The sequence below is a fragment of the Pristiophorus japonicus genome, chromosome 1 (assembly GCF_044704955.1).
Source record: "Pristiophorus japonicus isolate sPriJap1 chromosome 1, sPriJap1.hap1, whole genome shotgun sequence".
NCBI lineage: Eukaryota > Metazoa > Chordata > Chondrichthyes > Pristiophoridae > Pristiophorus > Pristiophorus japonicus.
Genome location: NC_091977.1, coordinates 297,884,261 through 297,906,544, shown reverse-complemented (window position 1 = coordinate 297,906,544; position 22,284 = coordinate 297,884,261). Strand labels below are relative to the sequence as shown.

The 22,284-nt window shown below is 39.8% G+C and overlaps 1 protein-coding gene across 10 annotated transcripts in view; it reads left to right on the top strand.

Annotated features, from left to right (window-relative positions):
- The window catches only part of ubr5 (ubiquitin protein ligase E3 component n-recognin 5), a 176,905-nt gene extending 155,017 nt beyond the window's left edge, over positions 1-21,888 (top strand). For all 10 annotated transcript variants that reach the window (XM_070888496.1, XM_070888497.1, XM_070888500.1 and 7 more), the window contains 11 exons: positions 72-180; positions 6,474-6,618; positions 6,767-6,897; positions 6,989-7,049; positions 7,481-7,659; positions 7,780-7,864; positions 7,975-8,130; positions 9,971-10,084; positions 19,668-19,812; positions 20,542-20,627; positions 20,789-21,888. In XM_070888496.1, the coding sequence (XP_070744597.1) occupies positions 72-180; positions 6,474-6,618; positions 6,767-6,897; positions 6,989-7,049; positions 7,481-7,659; positions 7,780-7,864; positions 7,975-8,130; positions 9,971-10,084; positions 19,668-19,812; positions 20,542-20,627; positions 20,789-21,001 (1,424 nt within the window). In that variant the 3' untranslated portion in view covers positions 21,002-21,888. The remainder of the gene's footprint in view (positions 1-71; positions 181-6,473; positions 6,619-6,766; positions 6,898-6,988; positions 7,050-7,480; positions 7,660-7,779; positions 7,865-7,974; positions 8,131-9,970; positions 10,085-19,667; positions 19,813-20,541; positions 20,628-20,788) is intronic.
- Positions 21,889-22,284: the final 396 nt, after the last annotated feature.

The window sequence follows — 22,284 nt, the reverse complement described above, 5'->3', positions numbered from 1 at the left end:
AGTATTGTACACCGAACTAATGAACTTGAGCACAGAAGTTAAATTTTTTGTAATAGTTATTTTTGATTTAGGTTTAATGCAGCGACTGAGGAACCGAGAAAGGGAACAAGAAAGAGAGAGAGAAAGGGAAATGAGGAGAAGTGGTGGAATGCGAGCAGGCTCTCGTCGAGACCGAGATCGGTGAGTATGAGTTGTTAGATTTTAACTGCTCTCTGATGCAAAAAGCTCAGTGTGATAGAGCTACAATTGAATTAGTGTCTTTACTATTATATATCTCAAAGTGGAAAGAAAGATGTGTGATTCACTGTTATACTGTTCCTTTGCCTGTTCTATTTAAATAAAACTGTTTGTTTCAGAGGCCGGTTCTTAGTCTGATGAGTGTATATTCAGTCCCCTAATTGAAAAGAGGAGAATAATTATGTAATGGCATGTGGTTCAATTTTATGATCTTGTATTGGCGTTCTTGGTTCAAATTCTATTATAACATTGCCACTTAAGTATATTTAACAAAATAGTTTTCTTGGTTTCCTAAAAATTGCAGTTTGCTAAGAAACACAACAGGAGAATTGTCTGTCAGTGATATAAGTTGAGTTTGTTTTTTCCTAGCTTATGTTTGGGGCATAGTCTATACCCACTGCCAACTTGACAGCTCAGCCTAAAAATCTTTCCTGTTTGCTGTCCAATCTGCTGTCCCCTCATTACATCCATGATCTTTACATGTAGCATGATCAGTACTGTCCAGTTGCTGTCTCAATAATTGAAACTAATTGTCATCGAACTTGACCAGTGATGATCGGTTATCTAAATTCTTTTTTGAAGTATGTTTTGGGAATAGTTAGTGCATCTGCAAAACATGTGCTTCACTGACTTTGTCAGCTTACCAAGCTTGTACTCCAAATTTATTTCAATCCAATTGCTAAGATTATGCTCCTATAACCAGGGTTTGTGGAAATCCAAAGCCTGAAACTTTCATGATATTCTGTATTTTTACAAACTTTTTGCAGGTGATATTGAAATTGACTCAAAACTTTCCAGTACCTTTGCATCAAAATGGTACTTTGAACTGTAATCACAAATCCAAAACATTCAGTCAGCTTTCACATTGTCCCACTAAACATAAAATGGCCACCTGATAATGGTCAGTGTCATCCTTTTTAACTACACAATGGCTGGCAAGTACCTGAGCCAGTAAAATGCTAGCACTGTAGAATTAAAAACATCACTAAAGCATTAAACAAGCTTGTCATCACATTTTCTACTTGCTGTTCTGAATCGTCAGATTGGATCCTAAAAGATAAGTGCACGAGTTGAATAGCCTGTTTCTAGCTCAATTGATGAAGCTGTTTAACACATTAGTCCAGCTTGTAACCATGTTTTTTTTTTAATTGAGCAATTAATGCCGTATTCTACACACAAAGCATACACCAATGTTCATTTTAGTACATGGGTAGATTTCAACATTTTTTTGAAATATTTAATACAGTAGAAGGATGATGACGCTCCTGTTTCCAGGTTAGTTTTAGTGGCGTATTGAATAAATAATGGGAGTATAAATGATCTGAAGCCAGTTGTTCCAATATAATACAATTACATAAGAAATATAGCATAGAAACAGGCCATTTGGCCCAACCAGTCCATGCTGGCATTTAGGCTCCACTCGAGCCTCCTCCCCTCTCTCCTCATCTAACTATCAACATAACTCCTAAATTCCCTTCTCCCTCATATGCTTATCTAACCGACCCTTAAATGCACCTGTACTATTTGTTTCAACCAATGCCTATGGTAGCGAGTTCCACATTCTCACCACTCTCTAAGTAAAGATGTTTTTTTTTAATTCCCTATTTGATTTCTTAGTGACTATCCTATATTGATGGCCTCTAGTTATGCTCTTCCCACAAGTGGAAACATTCCCTCTGCATCTACTATACCAAAATCTTTCATAAAAGACCTCCTCTTAGGTCACCCTCAGCCTTCTATTTTCAAGAGAAAAGAGACCTAATCTGTTCATCCTTTCCTGATAGGTATACCCTCGCATTTCTGGTAGCATCCTTGTAAATCTACTTAGCACCCTCTCCTGTGACTCTACCCTTTTTATAATATGGCGACCAGAATTGTACGCAGTACTCCCCAAGTGTGGTCTAACCAAGATTCTTTCCAAGTTTAGCACAACTTTTCTCCTTTTCAATTCTTTCCCTTTAGAAATAAACCCTAGTGCTTGCTTTGCTTTATGGCCGTGCTAACCTGTGTTGCTATTTTTAATAATTTTGTGTATTTTTACTCAGATTCCTTTGCTCCTCGATTCCCACCCAGACTCTCCCAAGTAATAAGTGACCTCCCTATTCTTCTTACCAAAACCTAATACTGCACATTTATCTGTGTTGAAATTCATTTGCCAATTATATGCCCATTCTGCAAGTTTATTAATGCCTTCCTGTAACTTGTTGCAGTCCTCCTTGGCAGTGACTATCTTTCCCCTCCCCAATTTGGTGTTGTCCGCAAATTTCGAAATTGTATTTTTGATTTCAAAGTCTAAATTGTTAATATAAAATTGTTAAAGATAGTATTAGATCAAAGGCAAAGACTTATAATGTTGCCAAACAGAGCAGTAAGCCTGAGGATTGGAAGGATTTTAGAATTCAGTAAAGGAGGACCAAGAAATTGATAAAGGGAAAATAGAATGAGTGTAAACTAGCGAGACACAAAAATAGACTGTGAAAGCTTCTATAGGTATGTAAAAAGGACAAGATTAGCAAAAATAAATGTGGGTCTCCAACAGGCTGAGACAGGAGAAGTTATAATGGGGAATAAGGAAATGGCAGAGAAATTAAACAAAATACTTTGTGTCTGCCTTCACGGAAGAAGACATGAAAAACCTCCCGGAAATAGTGGAGTATCTGAGGTCCATCGAGAATGAGGAACTGAAAAATGAGTACAGGTTGACTTTTCAAATCTGGAGTTCAAAAATCTGGAATGTTGCGAAATCCGGACATTGCACAGATCGGTGGAAGGATCGTCTGAAATCCAGACTTTTTTTCACAACAGTAAATAATTCACTCTTTCTGCCCGCGCCCCCGCCCCCCCCACAAGAGAGACACACCCAAAAAAAACATTTTTTTTAAATCGTGCAACATTCATAAGACACTTAACTATCTATTCATTGCAAAAGAATTTAAAAAAAATAAAAACTTTAACTTTTTTAGCAGGTCTGCATACCTATCACTGTCCTAAGAACTGCAACGCAGGTTTTTCCTGGGCGCTTTTTTTTCTTACTAACTACAGCTCACCGCTGAGCCAATTAAGGTTCCAGGTTCGGGACGTCTGATTTCATCTCCTGAAATCCGGAAATTCCTGAACCTCGGCGATTTGGGACGTCGGAAATATGTTGCCTCGGTCCCGAGGTTTCCGGATTTCGGAGGTCATATCTGTTTATTGCTACAAAAAAATAGTACTGGAGAAATTAATAGGACTGAAAGGCAATAAATCTTCTGGACCTATGGCCTACATCCTAGGGTTTTGAAAGATGTGGCTATAGAGATAGTGGATGCATTGGTGGTCATCTTCCAAATTTCCATAGATTCTAAAATGGTTCCCGCAGATTAAAAGGTAGCTAATATAAACCAGTTAGCCTGATATCAGTAGTAGGGAAAATGCTAGAATCTATTAAGGATGTGGTAACAGGGTACTTAGAAAAGAATAATAGGATTGGGCAGAGTCACCACGGATTTATAAAAGGGAAATCATGTTTGGCAGAGTTTAAGGTTGTAACTAGCAGAATATAAAGGGGCGACCAGTGCATGTGGTGTATTTGGATTGTCAGAAGGAATTTAAGGTGCCACACAAGAAGTTATTAAACAAAATTAGTGCTCATGGAATTGGGGGTAATATACTTACAGGGGTGACGTCCGAAATCCAGAAACCTCAGGACCGAGGCCCTTCCAAATCTCAAAACGTCTGCCTGGGCGGGGTGGGGGGGCGCGGGTCAGGCCAAGGCCGGAGAATCTGGATTTCGGAACATTTTCCGGTTTCAGGACAGCCCCGCCATGGATCAGTCTGGATTCTGGAACTCTGGATTTTGGTCATTGCACCTGTAGCATGGATTGAGGATTGGTTAACAGACAGAAAACAGTGTCTGAATAACGGGTCATTTTTAGGTTGGCAGGTTGTAACTAATGGCGTGCCGCAAGGATCGGTGCTTGGGCCCCAGCTATTCATAATCTATATCATTGATTTGGATGAGGAGACCAAATGTAATATATCCAAGTTTTCTGATGATACAAAGCCAGGTGGGAATGTAAGTTGTGAGAAGGATGCAGAGACTTCAAGAGGATATGGACAGACCAAGGGAGGGGGCAAGAACATGGTGAATTGAATATAATGTGAAGTTTTCCACTTCGGTAGAAAAAACAGAAAAGCAGTATTTTTTAAATGGTGAGAGATTGGGAAGTTTTGGTGTCCAGAGGGACCTGGGTGTCCTTGTACACGAATCACTAAAAGTTAACATACAGCAAGCAAATGGTATGTTGGCCTTTATTACAAGAGGATTTGAGTATAAGAATAAAGACACCTATCTTGCTGCAATTGTATAGGGCCCTGGTGAGATCGCGCCTGGAGTATTGTGTACAGTTACCCAAGAAAGGGTATACTTGCCATTGAGGGAGTGCAGACTAATTCCTGGGATGGGGGGATTGTCCTATGAGGAGAGATTGAGTAAGACGAGGTCTATATTCTCTAGAGTTTAGAAGAATGAGAGGTGATCTCATTGAAACATACAAAATTCTTACAAAGCTTGCCAGAATAGTTGCAGGGCGGATGTTTCCTCTGGCTGAGGAGTCTAGAATAAGGGGTCGGCCATTTAGGACTGAGATGGGAAACTTCACTGAGTGGGGATACTTGTGTATGAAACACAAGATTAGTATGCAGGTACAGCAAGTGATCAGGAAGGCCAATGGAATCTTGGCCTTTATTGCAAAGGGGATGGAGTATAAAAGCAGGGAAGTCTTGCTACAGCTATATAAGGTATTGGTGAGGCCACACTTGGAATATTTACGAAAGGATATACTTACTTTGGAGGAAGTTCAGAGAAGGTTCACAAGGTTGATTCTGGAGATGAGGGGGTTGACTTATGAGGAACGGTTGAGTAGGTTGGGCCTCTACTCATTGGAATTCAGAAGAATGAGAGGTGATCTTATCGAAACATATAAGATTATGAGGGGGCTTGACAAGGTGGATGCAGAGAGGGTGTTTCCACTGATGGGGGAGACAAGAACTCGAGGGCATAATCTTAGAATAAGGTACCGCCCATTTAAAACTGAGATGAGAAATTTCTTAAGAGTTGTGGATCTGTGGAATTCGCTGCCTCAGATCTGTGAAAGCTGGGGCATTGAATAAATTTAAGACAGAAATAGACAGTTTCTTAAACGTTAAGGGAATAAGGGGTTATGGAGCGCAGACAGGGAAGTGGACCTGAGTCCATGATCGGATCAGCCATGATCATATTAAATGGCTGAGCAGGTTCGAGGGGCCGTATGGCCTACTCCTGCTCCAATTATGTTATGTAAAGGGTGGTGAATCTCTGAAATTCCCTAGCCCGGGGGCACTGTGGAGGCTCAGTCTCTGAGTATATTCAAGATGGGGATCGATTTTTGGATATTAAGGGAATCAAGGGATTTGGGGATAGTGTAGGAAAATGAAGTTGAGGTAGATCAGCTGTGATCTCATTGAATGGCAGAGCAGGCCCAAGGGGCCAAATAGCCTATTCCTGCTCCTAATTATTGCTCTTGTGTAAAATTGTGAACAGTGGTCCCAGCACTGATCCTTGGGGATCATCACATCCCACCTTCTGCACTCTGATAAGCTACCTGTTACCCCTACTCTCTGCTTTCTGTCCTGAAGCCAGCTAGCTATCCAATCTGATACTTGTCCCCTGACTGCATTCTCTGACCTTACTTATTAGTCTGTTATTTGTGGTGCCTTTTGAAAATCTCGATGAATTGTATTTACTGCATTACCCTTGTCTGCTCTCTCCGTTACCTCTTCAAATAATTCAATGAGGTTGGTCAAGCAAGACTATCACTTTTGAAATCCATGCTGACCATTCATTATAATATTTTTGGTTTCCAGATGTTCTATTTTCTCCTTTTAGTAGGGATTCCATTATTTTTCCTACCACCGATGTTAAGTTGATTGGTCTATAGTTCCCTGGACATGTTCTATCTCACTACTTAAATATAGGTATTACGTCAGTCCTCTGACACTACACCTTGTTCTAACGATTATTAAATATGTGTAGCAATACCTCTGCACTATCCTCCCTAGATTCTTTTAAAATGCGTGTATGTAATCTGTCTGGACCGGGGTATTATCCTGAGTTTGATTAGTTTATTTAATATATCTCAGATTTACCATCTAAGGTATACTTCATTCTTTATTCATTCAATGATTAGTAAAGTTAGTCTTTGTTCTAAATTTTGTAGTGAATCAAGAAGGCAACTTTCCATAGATACCAGACCTTTCCGGCCAGCATCAGAAGGAAATCCTAGTGATGACCCAGATCCGCTGCCAGCCCATCGGCAAGCACTTGGAGAGCGGCTGTATCCTCGGGTTCAAGCAATGCAACCAGTAAGTGTAACTTACTGTAAAGTCAATCCACTGTCATAATCTTTATCTGTAGATTCTTAACAAGGATAGATTTATTTTGGAAATTTTTTCAGTTCTTTTAACTTTGAATAAAAAGTTATAATGTATTAATTGAAATGATTTATTTCAGGCATTTGCCAGTAAGATCACAGGAATGTTACTGGAATTGTCCCCTGCACAGCTCTTGCTGCTTCTAGCTAGTGAAGACTCATTAAGAGCAAGGGTTGATGAGGCCATGGAACTTATCATTGCACATGGAAGGTAAAATACATTTGAAAAATATAACCCTGGCTAATGCAGTATTTGTGTTTTTAAACTATGTTGAATTAAATTGTCCACATTTTTTTTGCAGAGAAAATGGTGCCGATAGTATATTGGACTTGGGATTGCTCGATTCATCAGATAAATCTCAGGTAGGGGAAAATTGCATTCCTGTGAATAAACCCTAACCATTTGTGTTTGAGACTATAGAATAAGTACGATTATCTGGTTGCATTACTGTATATTTTGTGTGACCTTCTTGTTCATGGTTCTGTTTTCATCAGCATTTATTGCTTGTAATCAATCAGTTGTTGGCAACAAACTATATTTTTGACTACAGAAGCCAGCAGTTGCTGGTTTGTGTTCCAGTGTTTACATTTTATATTTTATTCTCTGGCCCAATGTTAGAGTTGTTGGTCTTTGCTTATGCTGCTGAGAGTTCCAGGGCTGTTTTGCTTTGGGGTTCTGGCTCAGTAGAGGAGGTGAAATAAGCAAAAGTTTAAATTAGCGAACAAATGTGTAGCATTACTCTCGCTGATGCTTCTTAAAGCTGTAGGTGATTTTTTTTTTAATTGATCTGCAGCAGGACACTAGAAAACGACATGGCTCTAGTCGAAGTGTGGTCGACATGGAATTGGATGAGCCAGATGATGGTGATGACAATGCACCGCTCTTCTACCAGCCTGGAAAGCGAGGATTCTACTCGCCAAGGCCAGGCAAAAACTCAGAAGCACGCCTCAATTGTTTCCGTAATATCGGCAGGTAAAATGAGATGCAACACTATTATGGAGTTATACCACTAGCAATTATTGACTGTATTGTGTTGGAATATTGCCAGTTCATACTTTATAATTAAACATCATACTCTTGTGTTCCTTTCAGGATATTGGGTCTATGTCTACTACAAAATGAACTCTGCCCTATAACCCTAAATAGACATGTTATTAAAGTTCTGCTAGGAAGAAAAGTAAGTATTAACTTCTATTGATTAAATATTTTGAGATATAATATATATATATATGTGTATGTATGTTGTATTAGGATTTGATTTGAAAATCATTCCTTTTAACTTTCCAGGTGAATTGGCATGATTTTGCTTTCTTTGATCATGTGATGTATGAAAGTTTGCGCCAACTTATCCTCGCCTCTCAAAGCCAGGATGCATATGCAGTCTTTGCAGCAATGGACCTAGCTTTTGCTATTGATCTTTGTAAGGAAGAAGGTGGAGGGCAGGTATGATGATTTTTGAGTGACACTTTGCAGTTAGTAAAATTAATTCAATTTTAAAAAGACGAATGAGAACATTAATGATGGATTTGTTTTCTGAAAGCTACAATTGAAATTATAACTACTATAGAATAAAAGTGACATTTCTGGCATGTATCACTTTAAAAGCCTTGACTAACAACACTTTATCTAATCTTAATTTGGTATAATTTAGCACAACTTCAGGGTTCAGGCACGGCTCCTAAGCTGCCACACCAAGACGCAGAATCGAGTAGTAGGCATGAAGCATTCAAAGCATTGGTGTCACTAAGGTGCCCTATTCAAGCCCAAGTTTTATGTTTGCACAACTGGAGAGACAGTTGAATCTCTGTGCGGGGGCCTCAAACTATTTACAATTTATATTAATGACTTGGATGAAGGGACCGAGTGTAATGTAGCCAAATTTGCTGAAAGATAGGTGGGAAAGCACTTTGTGAGAAGGACGCAAATAATCTGCAAAGGGATATAGATAGACTGAGAGTGGGCAAAAATTTGGCAGATGGAGAATAATGTGGGAAAATGTGAGGGTGTCCACTTTGGTAGGAAAAATAAAAAATCTAATTATTATTTAAATTGGGAGAGATTATAAAATGTTGCGTTAGAGGGACCTGGGGGTCCTTGTATATGAAACACAAAAAGTTAGCATGCAGGTACAGCAAGTAATTAGGAAGGCAAATGGAATGTTGCCCTTTTATTGCAAAGGGGATGGAGTATAAAAGCAGGGAAGTCCTGCTACAACTGTACAAGGCATTGGTAAGACCACACCTGGAGTACTGCGTACAGCTTTGGTCTCCTTATTTAAGGAAGGATATACTTGCATTCGAGATGGTTCACGAGGTTGATTCCTGAGATGAAGAGGTTGTCATATGAAGAAAGGTTGAGCAGTTTGGGTCTATACTAATTGGAGTTTAGAAAACTCAGGTGATCTTATTGAAACATATAAGATTTTGAGGGGGCTTGACAGGGTAGATGCAAAGAGGCTGTTTCCCCTCATGGGAATCTAGAATTAAGGGGCATAGTTTCAGAATAAGGGGTCGCCCATTTAAAACGGAAATGAGGAGTAATTTCTTAGGGTTGTGAATCTTTGGAATTCTCTACCCCAGAGTGCTGTGGAGGCTGGGTCATTGAATATATTTAAGGTGGCGATAGACAGATTTTTGAACAATAAGGGAACCAAGGGTTATGGGGAGCAGGCAGGGAAGTGGAGCTGAGGTCAAGATCAGATCAGCCATGATCTTATTAAATGGTGGAGCAGCCTCAAGGGGCCAAATGACCTACTCCTGCTCCTATTATGTTCTTATGCACAACTTCCTCCACCATCAGTTTGCCCAATCTGTGTGTCACGTGCAGAGTAGTGTTTCTCTTGAAGTACTCAGACCATCCAGTGACTCCGTTTTTATTTTCCCCCTTCCCAGTTGGATAGTAGCCTTTTCATTTATATGTGGAAATTGTTATTTCAAAGGATGAGAAAGATCGTGCTTATAATCAAACAATTAAATAGATTGCACACCTAGCCAATGCCACAAAGTTTGCACACAGTACATGTTTGTCCTGTTTTGTTTTCATTGATTTTGAAAATATTCTTTTATGAAAGTGATGAAATTAAAAGTTTTTGACAGTAATTTTACATTATAAATAAAGCTATAGACTGGTTTTGCTTTGAACAGTGATCTTCTACTGTCTAAAGGAGAGGATTCTGATCCACTGCTTCCGTAGATTAAAAATACAACAAAATATTTTCCTAACTTTTCAGTAAATGTAGCAGTTTACTCATGTCACAAAATTCTGATGGTGTTTTTCTCTGCAGGTTGAACTTGTTCCTGGTGGAGCCAACATCCCAGTCACTCCTTTGAATGTTTATGAGTATGTTAGGAAATATGCAGAGTACCGAATGTTGGTGGTTGCTGAGCAGCCTCTTCATGTAAGTTCCTCTCTTTCTAATGCAAATTTGTTGCTTTTGTTTGAAAGATCACTTCTGAAGTCACTTCATTGAGGCCACTGTAAATAGCAAATCTGTTATAGTGCTATGGAAACACTTTCTATTGTACAGAAACTGTGCTTCAGCGATTCTTGGTAGAGGTTTGCCCAGTGGTGAGAAATCCATTGGAAATTCCCAAGATTATAAAAAGATTTAAATGTTATTCTGGGGTCACTGTGCGATAAGTTCTTCAATTTTTGCAATAACAATTAACAGTGCAAAGGATTACTTTTCTAACTGGCTTAACTGTCAAGTATAATTGAACGATCAGCTGAAGTCTAAATATGAAACGGGAGCAGAGGGGGAAAAAAACAACTGCAGCTACCTTCAACATTTGCCTTTCTTTCTCTTCTCTCCACACACACACACACACACACACACACACACACACACACACACACGGCCCAAGTTTGCCCCCAGGGTTAGAACGGCGCATCTCCATGTGGTGCGCCGACTTTAGAACAGAAAAGGCGCCTATTATTTACCTTGGTATTCTCCCCTCCATCCGGTCGGTCCAGGCCCTTGGCGCGGCGCTGCAGAACGTGTGACGGGGGGGGGGTTGCGGGACCTCTGCACATGCGCGCATGTGCAGTAGCTCCAGGCTGCGTGGGAGGGGCCTGAAGCATGCTAGCCCTAGCCAAATGGGCTTACCGGGCGAAGATCGGACACTGGCCTCTCCCCTCCCTCCTGTTCAGCTCCTGCTCTCTTTTTTCCCCCCCCCCCCCCCCCCGGAAAAAAAACTCTGTTGTAAAATGGAACTATTCTAACTCACTAGAACTGGAGCAAACTAAATGCCGAGAATTGCAATTTCTAGGATGCTTCATTCTAAACTAGTAGCTCCAAAAAAATAGGAGCAACTCAGGCTGACATGTGAGCGCGCGCGCGCACACACAAACACACCTTGGCATGGAGAAAACCAACCTCTGGACCTATTTAGGAAGTAAATCTGAGGAATTTTATCTCTAACACCCGAAAGCAATCGAACAAGCTCCAGAAGACTGCAGTAGCATTAGTCTTGGATTGCAATAGCCCATACAGACACGCTGGGTTAAATAGTCTGTTTCTGTGCTATGCAAAGGTACAGAAGCAATGGACAGGAAAGGGCCAGCTGGACCAGCAAACCTGCCCATAATGTCATGCTGCAACTTATGCACACCATGTGCACCATCAATGTCCTGCCCCCACAATCCATCCGCACACACTTCTAGGAAAGGCAGGGAAAAGAGATAAGAACCCTCGGCCAGTTGAGATGGGGGAAGAAACACTGGAGATTCCTCAGCCCAAAGACGATTAAACCAGTTCCAGGAAGCTACAGTGACTGGGAGATACATCCCCAATATCCCAGCTACATTTTGTATGTTGTGATGTCATCCACAGTTTAGTGTTTATCCAGCTCTCCAACGGTTGAATCTGCAGTTGTTGCACAAACCGGCAACATGTTCCATGAGTTCATCACTCTGTAAAAAGAAATACTTCCTGACATCTAACCTACATATTCGGGTGTTCTCTGGTCCTCCTAACCTATGTAACTTGTAGTCTATCTACATGGAGCGAATTAAATACTTTCATTATTTTAAAGATTTCAGTTAAATCTCCTTGAAGTCTATGCTTTTCCAGAATTAAAAAGCCCTCACTATCAGCCTGTGGTAACTAAGATTTTTTAAACTAGGGATCAATCTATTGGTCCTCATTTGAACCTTTGCCATGGCTTCTATCACGCCCACATGAGGGGACCAAAATTGGACACCATATTCTCGATGAAGTCTTATTGAAGTGCAGTATAGTGTTTTAGTTTTTTTATTTGATCGTCCTGGCAACACATCCTTGCACACTTTTTTTTTTATAACCTCATGATTGGTCATGAACTTTCAGAGATCTATGTAATATGATATCTAGGTCTTTCTCGTGCTCAACAACCGTAGGTTCTCCACTTTTTGCTTGGTGTGGATATGAGCCCTATCCACATGTATAATACTACAGTTATCTATATTACATGGCACAATTCAAATGTGAGCCCATCTAGGTCATGGAATCATAGAATGTTAGCTTTCACAGCACAGAAGAGGACCACTCTTTGAAAGAGCAATCCAACTAGACCCACTCCCCTGCTCTTTCCTCATAGCATTTTTTTCTTTTTCAAGTATTTATCCAGTTCCCTGTTAAAAGTTACTATTAATCTGCTCCCACTACCCATTAAGACCGTGAATTCCAGATCATAAATTGCTGTGTTAAAAAATATATAATTTCCCTTCTGGTTCTTTCACCAATTATCTTCAATCTGTATTGTCTGGTTACTGATATTCCTGCCAGTATAAACAGTTTCTCTGTATTCTATTAAAAACCCTTCATAATTTTTAACATTTAGATGTTCTTGGAATCTATTTTTCTCATCCACAGCCCTAACACCCACACAAATTTTGCATATAATTTCCCTGATGCCTTCATCCAGATCATTGATAAAGATGGTAAAGAGTAACGGCCCTAATACTGATCCCTGTTGTACTCCACTAGTAGCCGGTCAGTCCACTCAAAACCACTATCATTAATAACAACCTTCTACTTGCAAGAATGCAACCAATTCCTTATCTCACCCAATGTCTGCCCGCTAATCCCACAGGTCTCTCATTTATTCATTAGCCTATTGTGTGGCGCCTTGTCATCCACCAATTTAGTAACTTCTCAAATTCAGAAGCAGCGTTGAGTCTTTAATTCCTTCTCTGTCACGGTTGTCATACAGTACATATGTAATGACCTCTTATAGCATCTTACCTATAATCGAAGTCAAGCTAATTCCTTGGTTCTAACTTACTGTCCTTTTTGTATATTGACGCCACATGGGTTTCCGTCCAGTCCAGGGGAACAATCCAGACCCTGGCAAGCTGTTAAATATGAGTAATGCGCTCACCGAGCACAGCTCCCATTTATTTTAACACCCTCTAGTGAATGCAATTGGGACTAGTAGCCCGATCTGTTGGAACCCCATAGCCAGAACTATATCCGCATTAGTTTCGACACCTTTTACTTCAGTGTCAACTGTACAATGTAGTATTGGTAACTGAGAATTGTCTTTAGTGAAGACTGATGCAAATAAGCCATTTAAAACCTCTGCCATATTCTGGGAGTCCACTTGAATCTGCCCTAAGGATTCTTTCAATGAACTGTGCAATCCTTAATGCTTTTTAGACACTTGACAGTTTTTTTTAAACCTTGCTATTACTACCACAGTTATCTATTATCTTCCACTCCTTGTGGCTACTCTGATAGCTTTCATTACCTTTGGCTGAGATTGATGCCTATCCCTGTTCTCCTGAGAACTATTTTCCTAAGTCTGTAAAAATACTTTTACTTGACTGATTATCTTTGCACATGACACATTAGCCAATTGTTTTAACACGTACCTTTCTTTCAACACTTCCTTTTGCATTAGGATGGTTTAAAACAATTTTTAATGTTTTTTATTCTTCTGTGGTAATGTCCCTGCCAAGTCGGGCTTCCTAATAGGTCTGTTTGAAATTATCTGCCATCATTGCAAATCTTGGCACCTTGAAATCTGATCCTAGAATTAAATTTTCTAACTATTTTGGTCGTTGTTGATTCTGCAATTCTATATACCTAATCACAACTAACCCCACCTACCTTCTGTCATGTTTCGGTAAAAGAAATAGAGTAATAGTATCTTCACTAAATTTTTAAAATAGCTTGCTGGATTTTATCCATTGCTTGAGGTTCAAGGGCCATTTTTATCTGCCCATTGATGCTTCTCGTTCTCCTTGGTAGCTTGTCAGCAACTCGGCCTTTTTTTGCTGGGAACTTGGAGAATTTGATACTTTGCCCAAACTAGTTTAGGAGATTTTGGTTGCCGGCAATGCTTCATTTGTTCCTAGTTGACACGAATGCCGTTTTACCCCCATCCCACCGATCATGTGGTAGCACTGCAGCAGTTGAGCTGTTTTGTCTAGAAGAGATGTTTCATGATAAACTGAAATATAAATTGTGTTGGTGGGATTAAAAAAAAATTGTTCGCTCACTTTTATCTGTCTGCATGAGGTAGACTTTATGGAGGACAGTGCAGATAGTGGAAGGTGTCACGGCAAGTTCCCAACGCATTCCTGCCCCCCACCATCTTTACTCACCATAATTCAGGCACAGGAGAGTATTTTAACTTCCACACAGGGCCAATCCTATGAGAGAACCCCTACAGGAGTCTGCAGAGTGGCTAGAGGTTTATTTAAAAATCACTTTTCTGTGGCATCCTTGTATGGTAGGAGAAGCAGGAGTGCTCCCTGCAGGCCTGACTGAGGCCTTGAACCTCCCAGCCCTGGCCTAGCCTCTCCCTCCCAGTACCAGCGCAAGTTTCCAGAGCTGGTGCTAATTTCAAGGGAATGATCCCTGGCATCATTGGGAACCTGGCTCGAATATTTTTTTTTCTCCATCTTGCCCATTTGACCGTCACGCCTAGTTTCAGACGGGAGACTGACCTGGATGATTTAAATAAGGCCTGCTGTGTGTGTGGGTAGGGGGTGGGGTTCCCTCCTGCCCCGTGCCCCCAGTTAGAATCAACCCCCCCCCCCCCCAATGGCTTTACAATAGGACTGCCAATTATTCCAAACCCCCTCTCTTGCTTCAACTGAAGACTGCACATAGCCTTGACTCCTATGTGCAACCCCACAGGTGATCGACTCATTTTTGGCTATTTTCTGGTCAGGGTCTGATTGGTGTTCACATTCTGAAAACAAAATTGCATTCCACTGGAAGAAATTTATTTTGACCACAAAAACAAAAACACATAATTTATTTGCTTTTTGAGACATTGCTATATGTAAAAAGGCTACTGCATTTGACCACATAATTTAACTGCACATCAGAGTAATTTACTATGTATGAAGCTCGGATATTTCTGGCGCATGATAAGATGCTGTATATAAACACATTTTTTTTCCACACTATTATGGCTCCCACTCACCACTAACTGCTCAAAATGGAATTTAACGTAATAAACATTGTGAGCGACCTCCAAACAATGAACATACTTGCACATTGTCCAAATAACTTTCCTACCACCTTTCCTTATAAAACTTAACGCATCCTCGACTGTGCTCTTGTCCATGCATGGAAGCTCCTCACTTGTAGATGGCCCCAGACTTGCCCACATCCTGTACTTGGCAACCTGGCCCAGCTGAGCCCTGACTTGAGCAACCTGTGAGCACAGGGACCTTTGCGTTCTCTCCTTCAGGCTGTCTTTTACACATGTGCAAGTAAATAATTTGCAGAGAATTTTTTTTACCTTTTTTTTGTTTTTCATCTGTATCATGTGCAAGTAGAGCACTCCAGAGGAGCAGAGCAGCACCATTGCACAACAGGCAAGTCCCTTGACTCTTCTGACTTCGTGCCACAGTGTTGTTATGGCAGTGTTTTTTTTAAACAAAGGAACATTAAATTATGCTGCCACATCTATCTCTCACAGGCCCCCAGTTCTTGGGTCCCAGTGTTGTACTCTTCTGGCATGAGTGACAAGACTCCATGTTCTCCTGGACTTTTTCTCCTCTTCCCGCCACCCCACACCACTCCCATAAAATCTCAAAAGATCCTGCATTTAGTCGAACAAGTTGCACTTGCGTAACATCTCTACATCCTCAGGACTTCCCAAAGGGATTCACGTTGACTGAAATACTTCTGAAATGTCACAATTGTTATGTCAGCAAACCTGGCAGCTAATTTGTACACCGCAACATTCCACAAACCGCAACTAAGATTATTGCCCGGTTCATCTCTGCTGGTGGTGGTGATTGAGGGATAAATGTTGGCCAGGAAAACTCGCTACAAATAATACCATGGGGTGTTTTATGCCCACCTGAACATATCAATAAGATCCCAATTTAATGCCTCATGCAATGCTTTCTCAGTACACTGCCAAAAGCTATTCTAGGTTATGTACTCAAGTCCTAGAGTGGGGCTTGAATTAACAAACATTAGACTTGGAAGTGACTGTGCTGACACTTGGTCTAACTGATACTTAACAATATATGGTGGGTCTTCTCCATTCAAAAAAAAACAGCAACTCGCCACAAAAGACAGTACCACTGGTTTAAAATGTAGTTTCCTTTGACATTACACAACTATTTTGTTTGAGTTTCATCCTGTCCTCTCCTGAAAGTAATTAGCTTTTTATTTTGATATGGTTCCATGTGCACTGGGCACCCTTCAGTACCGTAGTTAACCTTGACTGTAAGTGTCAGCGGGCTGCACAACTTGTGATTATTACAGCAGAGAGTAATTTCGTCTTATATGTACGCATATGTACTTAAGGGTCAGTGGGCAGTAATCAGGAATGGAAACATGGGCTGACTGAAGCCCCTACTGATGCCTCAGCAGAGACTGGCTGAGTGTAGATTGAGGTTTAAATTTAGACTTCTCCCAAGTTCATATGGCTGAATTTACTGAATTAAGCTCAGAACCTAAAGCAGCAGTTTGTTTCCACATCTGTATTTTAAGGGAAAGTAGACAAATAGAGAAAGAATAGGGAAAATAAAGTTTGCAGGGACATAGTGGGGCTTGGGTGGGGGAGGGGGGGGATGAGGATTATCCTGGTGTTGAATTATGGGATTCTAAAGCCAAGACATTAATAGAGACCAATAGAAAATGTTTTTTTTAATCTAAATGATGGTCAGGAGAAAGACTTCATAAGCATCTACAAAGCTACCTACAGGCCAGAGCCTGAGCTGCATTGTTACAGGCAACTATTTACATGCAGAATCGTACGTATTTACATCGACACTGTCGGTACTAATTGATACAAAAAAGTGACCAAAACTTGTGACGGTGGGAAGTTAGACGAGAAATGTGTGCTTGCAATATTTTTAACGTACTGGGTGACCTCACTTGGCATTATACACTGATTTAAGACCAAGTGTTGGCTAGAGCTAAAGTGAAGTTAAAGTGAGGAGGAAAATTGGACCACAGCAGGCAGATGTGATTCGGTCCCCATTTTAAAGTCCTTAACTTGGCATTTCAATGATCAATTCCTGTATCTACAGTTTAAAATGGACCCTGCCAATGTAAACTCTATAATTATACATATCCCCCCCCCCCCCCCCCCCCCCCCCCAAATCAGTAACCGCGGTTGACTCATCAAACTGAGGAAGTGGTGCATTGTCGCGTGTCATTTTTTGGATATGTTAAAATAAATCTCCATCTGCCTGCTCAGATGGATAGTTTTAAAATCCCATAGCACTATTTGAAGAAAAGCAAGTGAGTTCTTCTAGTCCTGGACAATAATTATCTCTCGACCAACACTTTCAAAATAGAGTAACTGGCCATTTTTCTGAGTGTTGTTTGTGGGACCTTGTGCACAAATTAACTGCAGCATTTGCCTATAAAACAGTGACTGTGCTTCAGCACTTTGGAACATCCTGAAAATGTGCAAGGTGCTATATAAAAACAAGTTTGTTCATTCTTTACCTGGAATGTGCTATGTTGTTAAAACATTAGCACATTTCAATGCTCAAGGCATTTGTGAAAATTGGCCCAAAGATTAATGAGGCGCTTCAGTCTCAGTTGTGTATTGTATTTAATTGTTTCTATGGTGACAGTTTAAGCTGTGACAATACTTCAGTGGTATGGCATGCATCAATAATTTTTTTTTTGCACAAACTGAAAGCTGATGGGCATTTGTTTTTCAAAAAATAGTTCTGCAGCTGTAAAAGGCAACTTAGCACTAATACAAATTGTGGGAATTTTATAAGAATTCATATGTACACTTGTATTTATAGCAATTGATTATATACTTGAGTTAGTCTCAACTTTATTACTTGACCTGAGCCTTACTAAAACTGGACACATCTGATGTTTTGTTAATGTTTAAGTGGAGTTGAGCAAGTGTGGACACAGTGAAATGATTGGGAATTTAGTGGTCACTCTCCACTGCTAGTTATTTCTATTTTCCACTTTGTTTTGTTTATCTATGAATTACTTGATGAAAGTATGCAGTAAATACAAAATGCTAGGAATACAGCAGTCAGGATTTGTTAAGAGAAAAGAGGGGTGATAATTTGAGTTTGTATCTTTCATCAGAACTGAAGACTTAGATGTGTGATCTTTTATTCTTCAGTTCTGATGATGGGTACACACCTAAAACGTCATAACCTGTCTCCTCTTTTGCTGCTGAACGATTTGCAGTATATTTTCTGTTTTTATCTCCGATTTCCAACATTCAGATTTTTCTTTTTGTATGCAATAATTTTCTGTCCAAGAATCAAGATTTTGCGGGGGGGGGGGGGAATTCAGGTGTAATAAAGTACATTTTTTGTTGGAAAAGAGGCTGAGATCCCAACATATTTGTATTAGTAGCTTGATATTTACACTTCAGATGCATAGAAACAGAAGTAAGCCATTCAACCCCTCGAGCCTGTTCTGCCATGCAATGAGATCATGGCTGATCTGCGACCTAACTCCCATATACCTACCGTTGCCCCATATTCCTTAATAGCTTTGGTTAACAAAAAGCTATCAATCCCCGATTTAAAATTAACAATTGATCTAACACCAATTGCTGTTTACAGTAGAGTTCCAAATTTCTACCACCCTTGTGTGTAGAAGTATTTCCGAATTGCACTCCTGTAAGGTCTGGCTCTAATTTTTAGATTATGCCCCCTACTCCTAGAATGGAAAAGGTTTCTCTCTATCTACCCTATCTTTTCCCCTTGATATCTTGAGAACTTCAATCAAATCACCCCTTAAATTCTAGGGAATACAACCCTAATTTGCGTAATCTGTCCTCGTAACTTAACCATTAAAGTCTGGGTATAATTCGAGTAAATCTACGCTGCACTCCCTCCAATGCCAATATATCCTTCCTACGGTGTGGTCTAACCAGGGTTTTGTATAGCTGCAGTGGAATTTCTACCTCCTTGTATTTTGGTCCTCTAGATATAAAGGCCAGAATTGCATAAGCCGCCTTGATTATTTTCTGTATCTGTTCATGACATTTTAATGATCTATGAACCTGGACCCCCAAGTCCCTTTTGGAGGCCACTGTTTTTTAGCTTTTCGCTATTTAGAATGTACCCTGTTCGATCCTTTTTTTAGGTCCAAAATGGATGACCTCAAATTTGCTTACATTGAAATCCATTTGCCACAGTTTTGCCCATTCAAAATACTTTGTAATGTTATGCTTTCATTTACAACTGCCTACAATGCCACACAAATGGCATACTATTCCTCATTGAGATTCCTCTTAAGTTCACAGACTGAATCCTCAACACAGTAACTTGTCCTAACAAACCAATCAATCATAGATTCATTAATTTCATCTCATTCAGTGCAAGTTCTTTTGTTTTTAGCTTTTTTTTTGTAAGCTGCTGATTTCTTGTACAGCGGAGGTACAGGGGGCCCCCCTAAAATCATCACTGTTTCTGGATTAGATTGTAAACTATTTTTTATCTGTTGCAATTTATACACTTTAAGTGATAGCAGTTGCTTTTTATTTAATATATATTGCTTTTAGTGATAAATGTTTGTCCATTTGCAGGCTATGCGGAAAGGACTGCTGGATGTACTTCCTAAAAATTCACTAGAAGATCTAACAGCAGAAGATTTTAGGCTCTTGGTCAATGGCTGTGGAGAAGTGAATGTTCAGATGCTAATTAGCTATACATCTTTCAATGATGAGTCTGGTATGGAACTGTCTAGATAGAAGTTGATATGAATTATTAAGCTTTAACTATTGGATACAAGTCTTGTGTATGGAACAAATAATTTTATACAAGGAATGTAATTAGTTATGTTTTGCATCAACCTGTATGAAGCAAAATGCTCAAGCTGCTTTAGAATTTCAGATGAATTTTATAAAGTCTTTTTGGATAGTGGGAAGGTGGTAGTGCTTGTTGCTTTTGAACATAATGTGCCTGCTCATTGTGAAGGAGATGTTGTGACGATTAAATTTGTATTTCCTGTTCAGTTCCCCTTGGGCAGCATCCTGGCCTAAATAGCCACACAAAACCGCTGCTCTGTGTCTGCTGGTCCAAGTTACTGGCCTATCGGGAAAGGGTGACTGGGGTGATTTTTTTTGTTTCCTCCTGGTGGTAAGGCATCTGGCCTTTTTGGGGTTCTTTCTCCCACCCCCACTTGAAATTGCCTGTGTAATCACCCCGCCATTGGATACTTCAGTTTGCATCGGCACTGCCATCCCTTCACTTGTACTGTAGATCTGGTTTGCCTCCCCCAGTGGTTGAGGAGATTTTTCCCCAGAGGAGTCAGAATGTTGCATCCTTTCTCGCTTATGATTTCTTAAGTTGAGCCTTTTCTCTGAGGTGTCACTAAGTAGTTCAGACATGGGATTAATATTTCCAGGCTAGCCCCAGAAACAAGAATGTAACACTTTAAAACTTACTTTGTTGCAACAGGGGAAAATGCTGAGAAGTTGTTACAATTCAAGCGGTGGTTCTGGTCCATTGTGGAGAAGATGAGCATGACAGAAAGACAGGATCTGGTATGACTGAAATGAAATTTTATTGGGCGTGGAAATTATGATGTAGATTTTAACCAGAAAAAGTACATTTAATCTTGGTAAAACTGCTAACAATCACACTGAGGAGTGACTTGCATTGAAATTAATTTGCTGATGTCTGTGAATGTTTTTCTGGATTTTAGGTTTACTTTTGGACATCAAGCCCATCATTACCTGCCAGTGAGGAAGGTTTCCAACCAATGCCATCAATCACCATTAGACCACCCGATGATCAACACCTCCCAACTGCAAACACCTGCATCTCGCGTCTATACGTCCCACTTTATTCCTCCAAACAGATTCTCAAACAAAAACTGTTACTAGCCATTAAGACCAAGAACTTTGGTTTTGTGTAGAGTATAATAAAAATGTGTGTAATTGTGTGTAATAATATAACTAGGTCCAGGTTTTGTAGATTAATTTTTTCATTTGTCTATAAAATTTATGGAAGTTAATGCTGTCACACACCTGGAGGTTCTGTGGTGGTAAACATTCCTGTATTCGGCTTGTAGCTGAAAGTCCAAACCACAGGCTGTAGTGGCTTTACTGTAACCTCCTAGGCTTTTGGCTAGTCAGTAACCTGTTAGCCTAACCCCAGCCAAAGATGACAGCAGATCATGTATTGTTACACTGTGATTATGGTCATTTGGCCTAGGAGAACTGAAAATGTTTCTGAAATTTCACTGCTGCCTTTGTCGAAAGTTTCATCAAAGGTTCTTGTATAGAGGGAAGTAGGGAAATTCCAAATAAAACAAGAGAATGCTTTACATTTTGTGTGTGACTATTAAACCTGATGGGAAAAGCCCTTTTGTTTGCCTCATCCATTCATCATTGGATAAATTTTAAATTAAATATGTTATGATTTCTTCATTTTAATAGGGCCCTGGTGGTGAAATATATTCTCTTTGTCCTTCTGCCAAGCCATGGTTAAACTGATTTAAAACTGGTATACAATCTCCACTTAATTTATAAGGCTATTTAGTTTGGTATCGACGGTACATTTCAGTCACAAAATGTAAAACTGAGCTTTGCTATTGTGCAGGTTGTACAGTATGCTTCTGTTTATCCAACCTACTTTAGAAAATCATTGGTTTGGGTAATCACGTTAAGTTTAACAAATATGGTTTATTAAATTGAGGTTCCAAATATCAAATAGTGTACTGTACCAAAGAGTTGGCAAACCAGTGCACATGTAGAAAAGTGCATTTTTGTATTAAAATAAAGGAAATTTGAGTTCACTGTACTTGCTGCAGTTCACCCACTCCTGTTGCTTCCTTCATAGGCATATTTAGAATTGCAAAACTTATTCGGCTACTTTTGTGACAACTAACAGCTTATTGTTGCAATGTTTAATGCACTTTTCAATGTTTGAAAAAGAGTCAAAATTGGAGTAATGAAACCTTTTTCTGTAATCTACATAATGAGCACAAACTACTTGTGTCTGCATTGTCTAAATAATACATGGCTCAATAATAGAAAAAAATATGGTACCATATTGATCCTAATTTGTAGAGTATCTCACCATATTGGTCTTAACCTTGTATGCTGACAACAGCTTTTTTTCGCCTCCATCCTTACACCTGTAGAATTGATTCCTTGGTCTAAATAGGCAAGCAGTGGTGTATTTGTGTGACCTTAT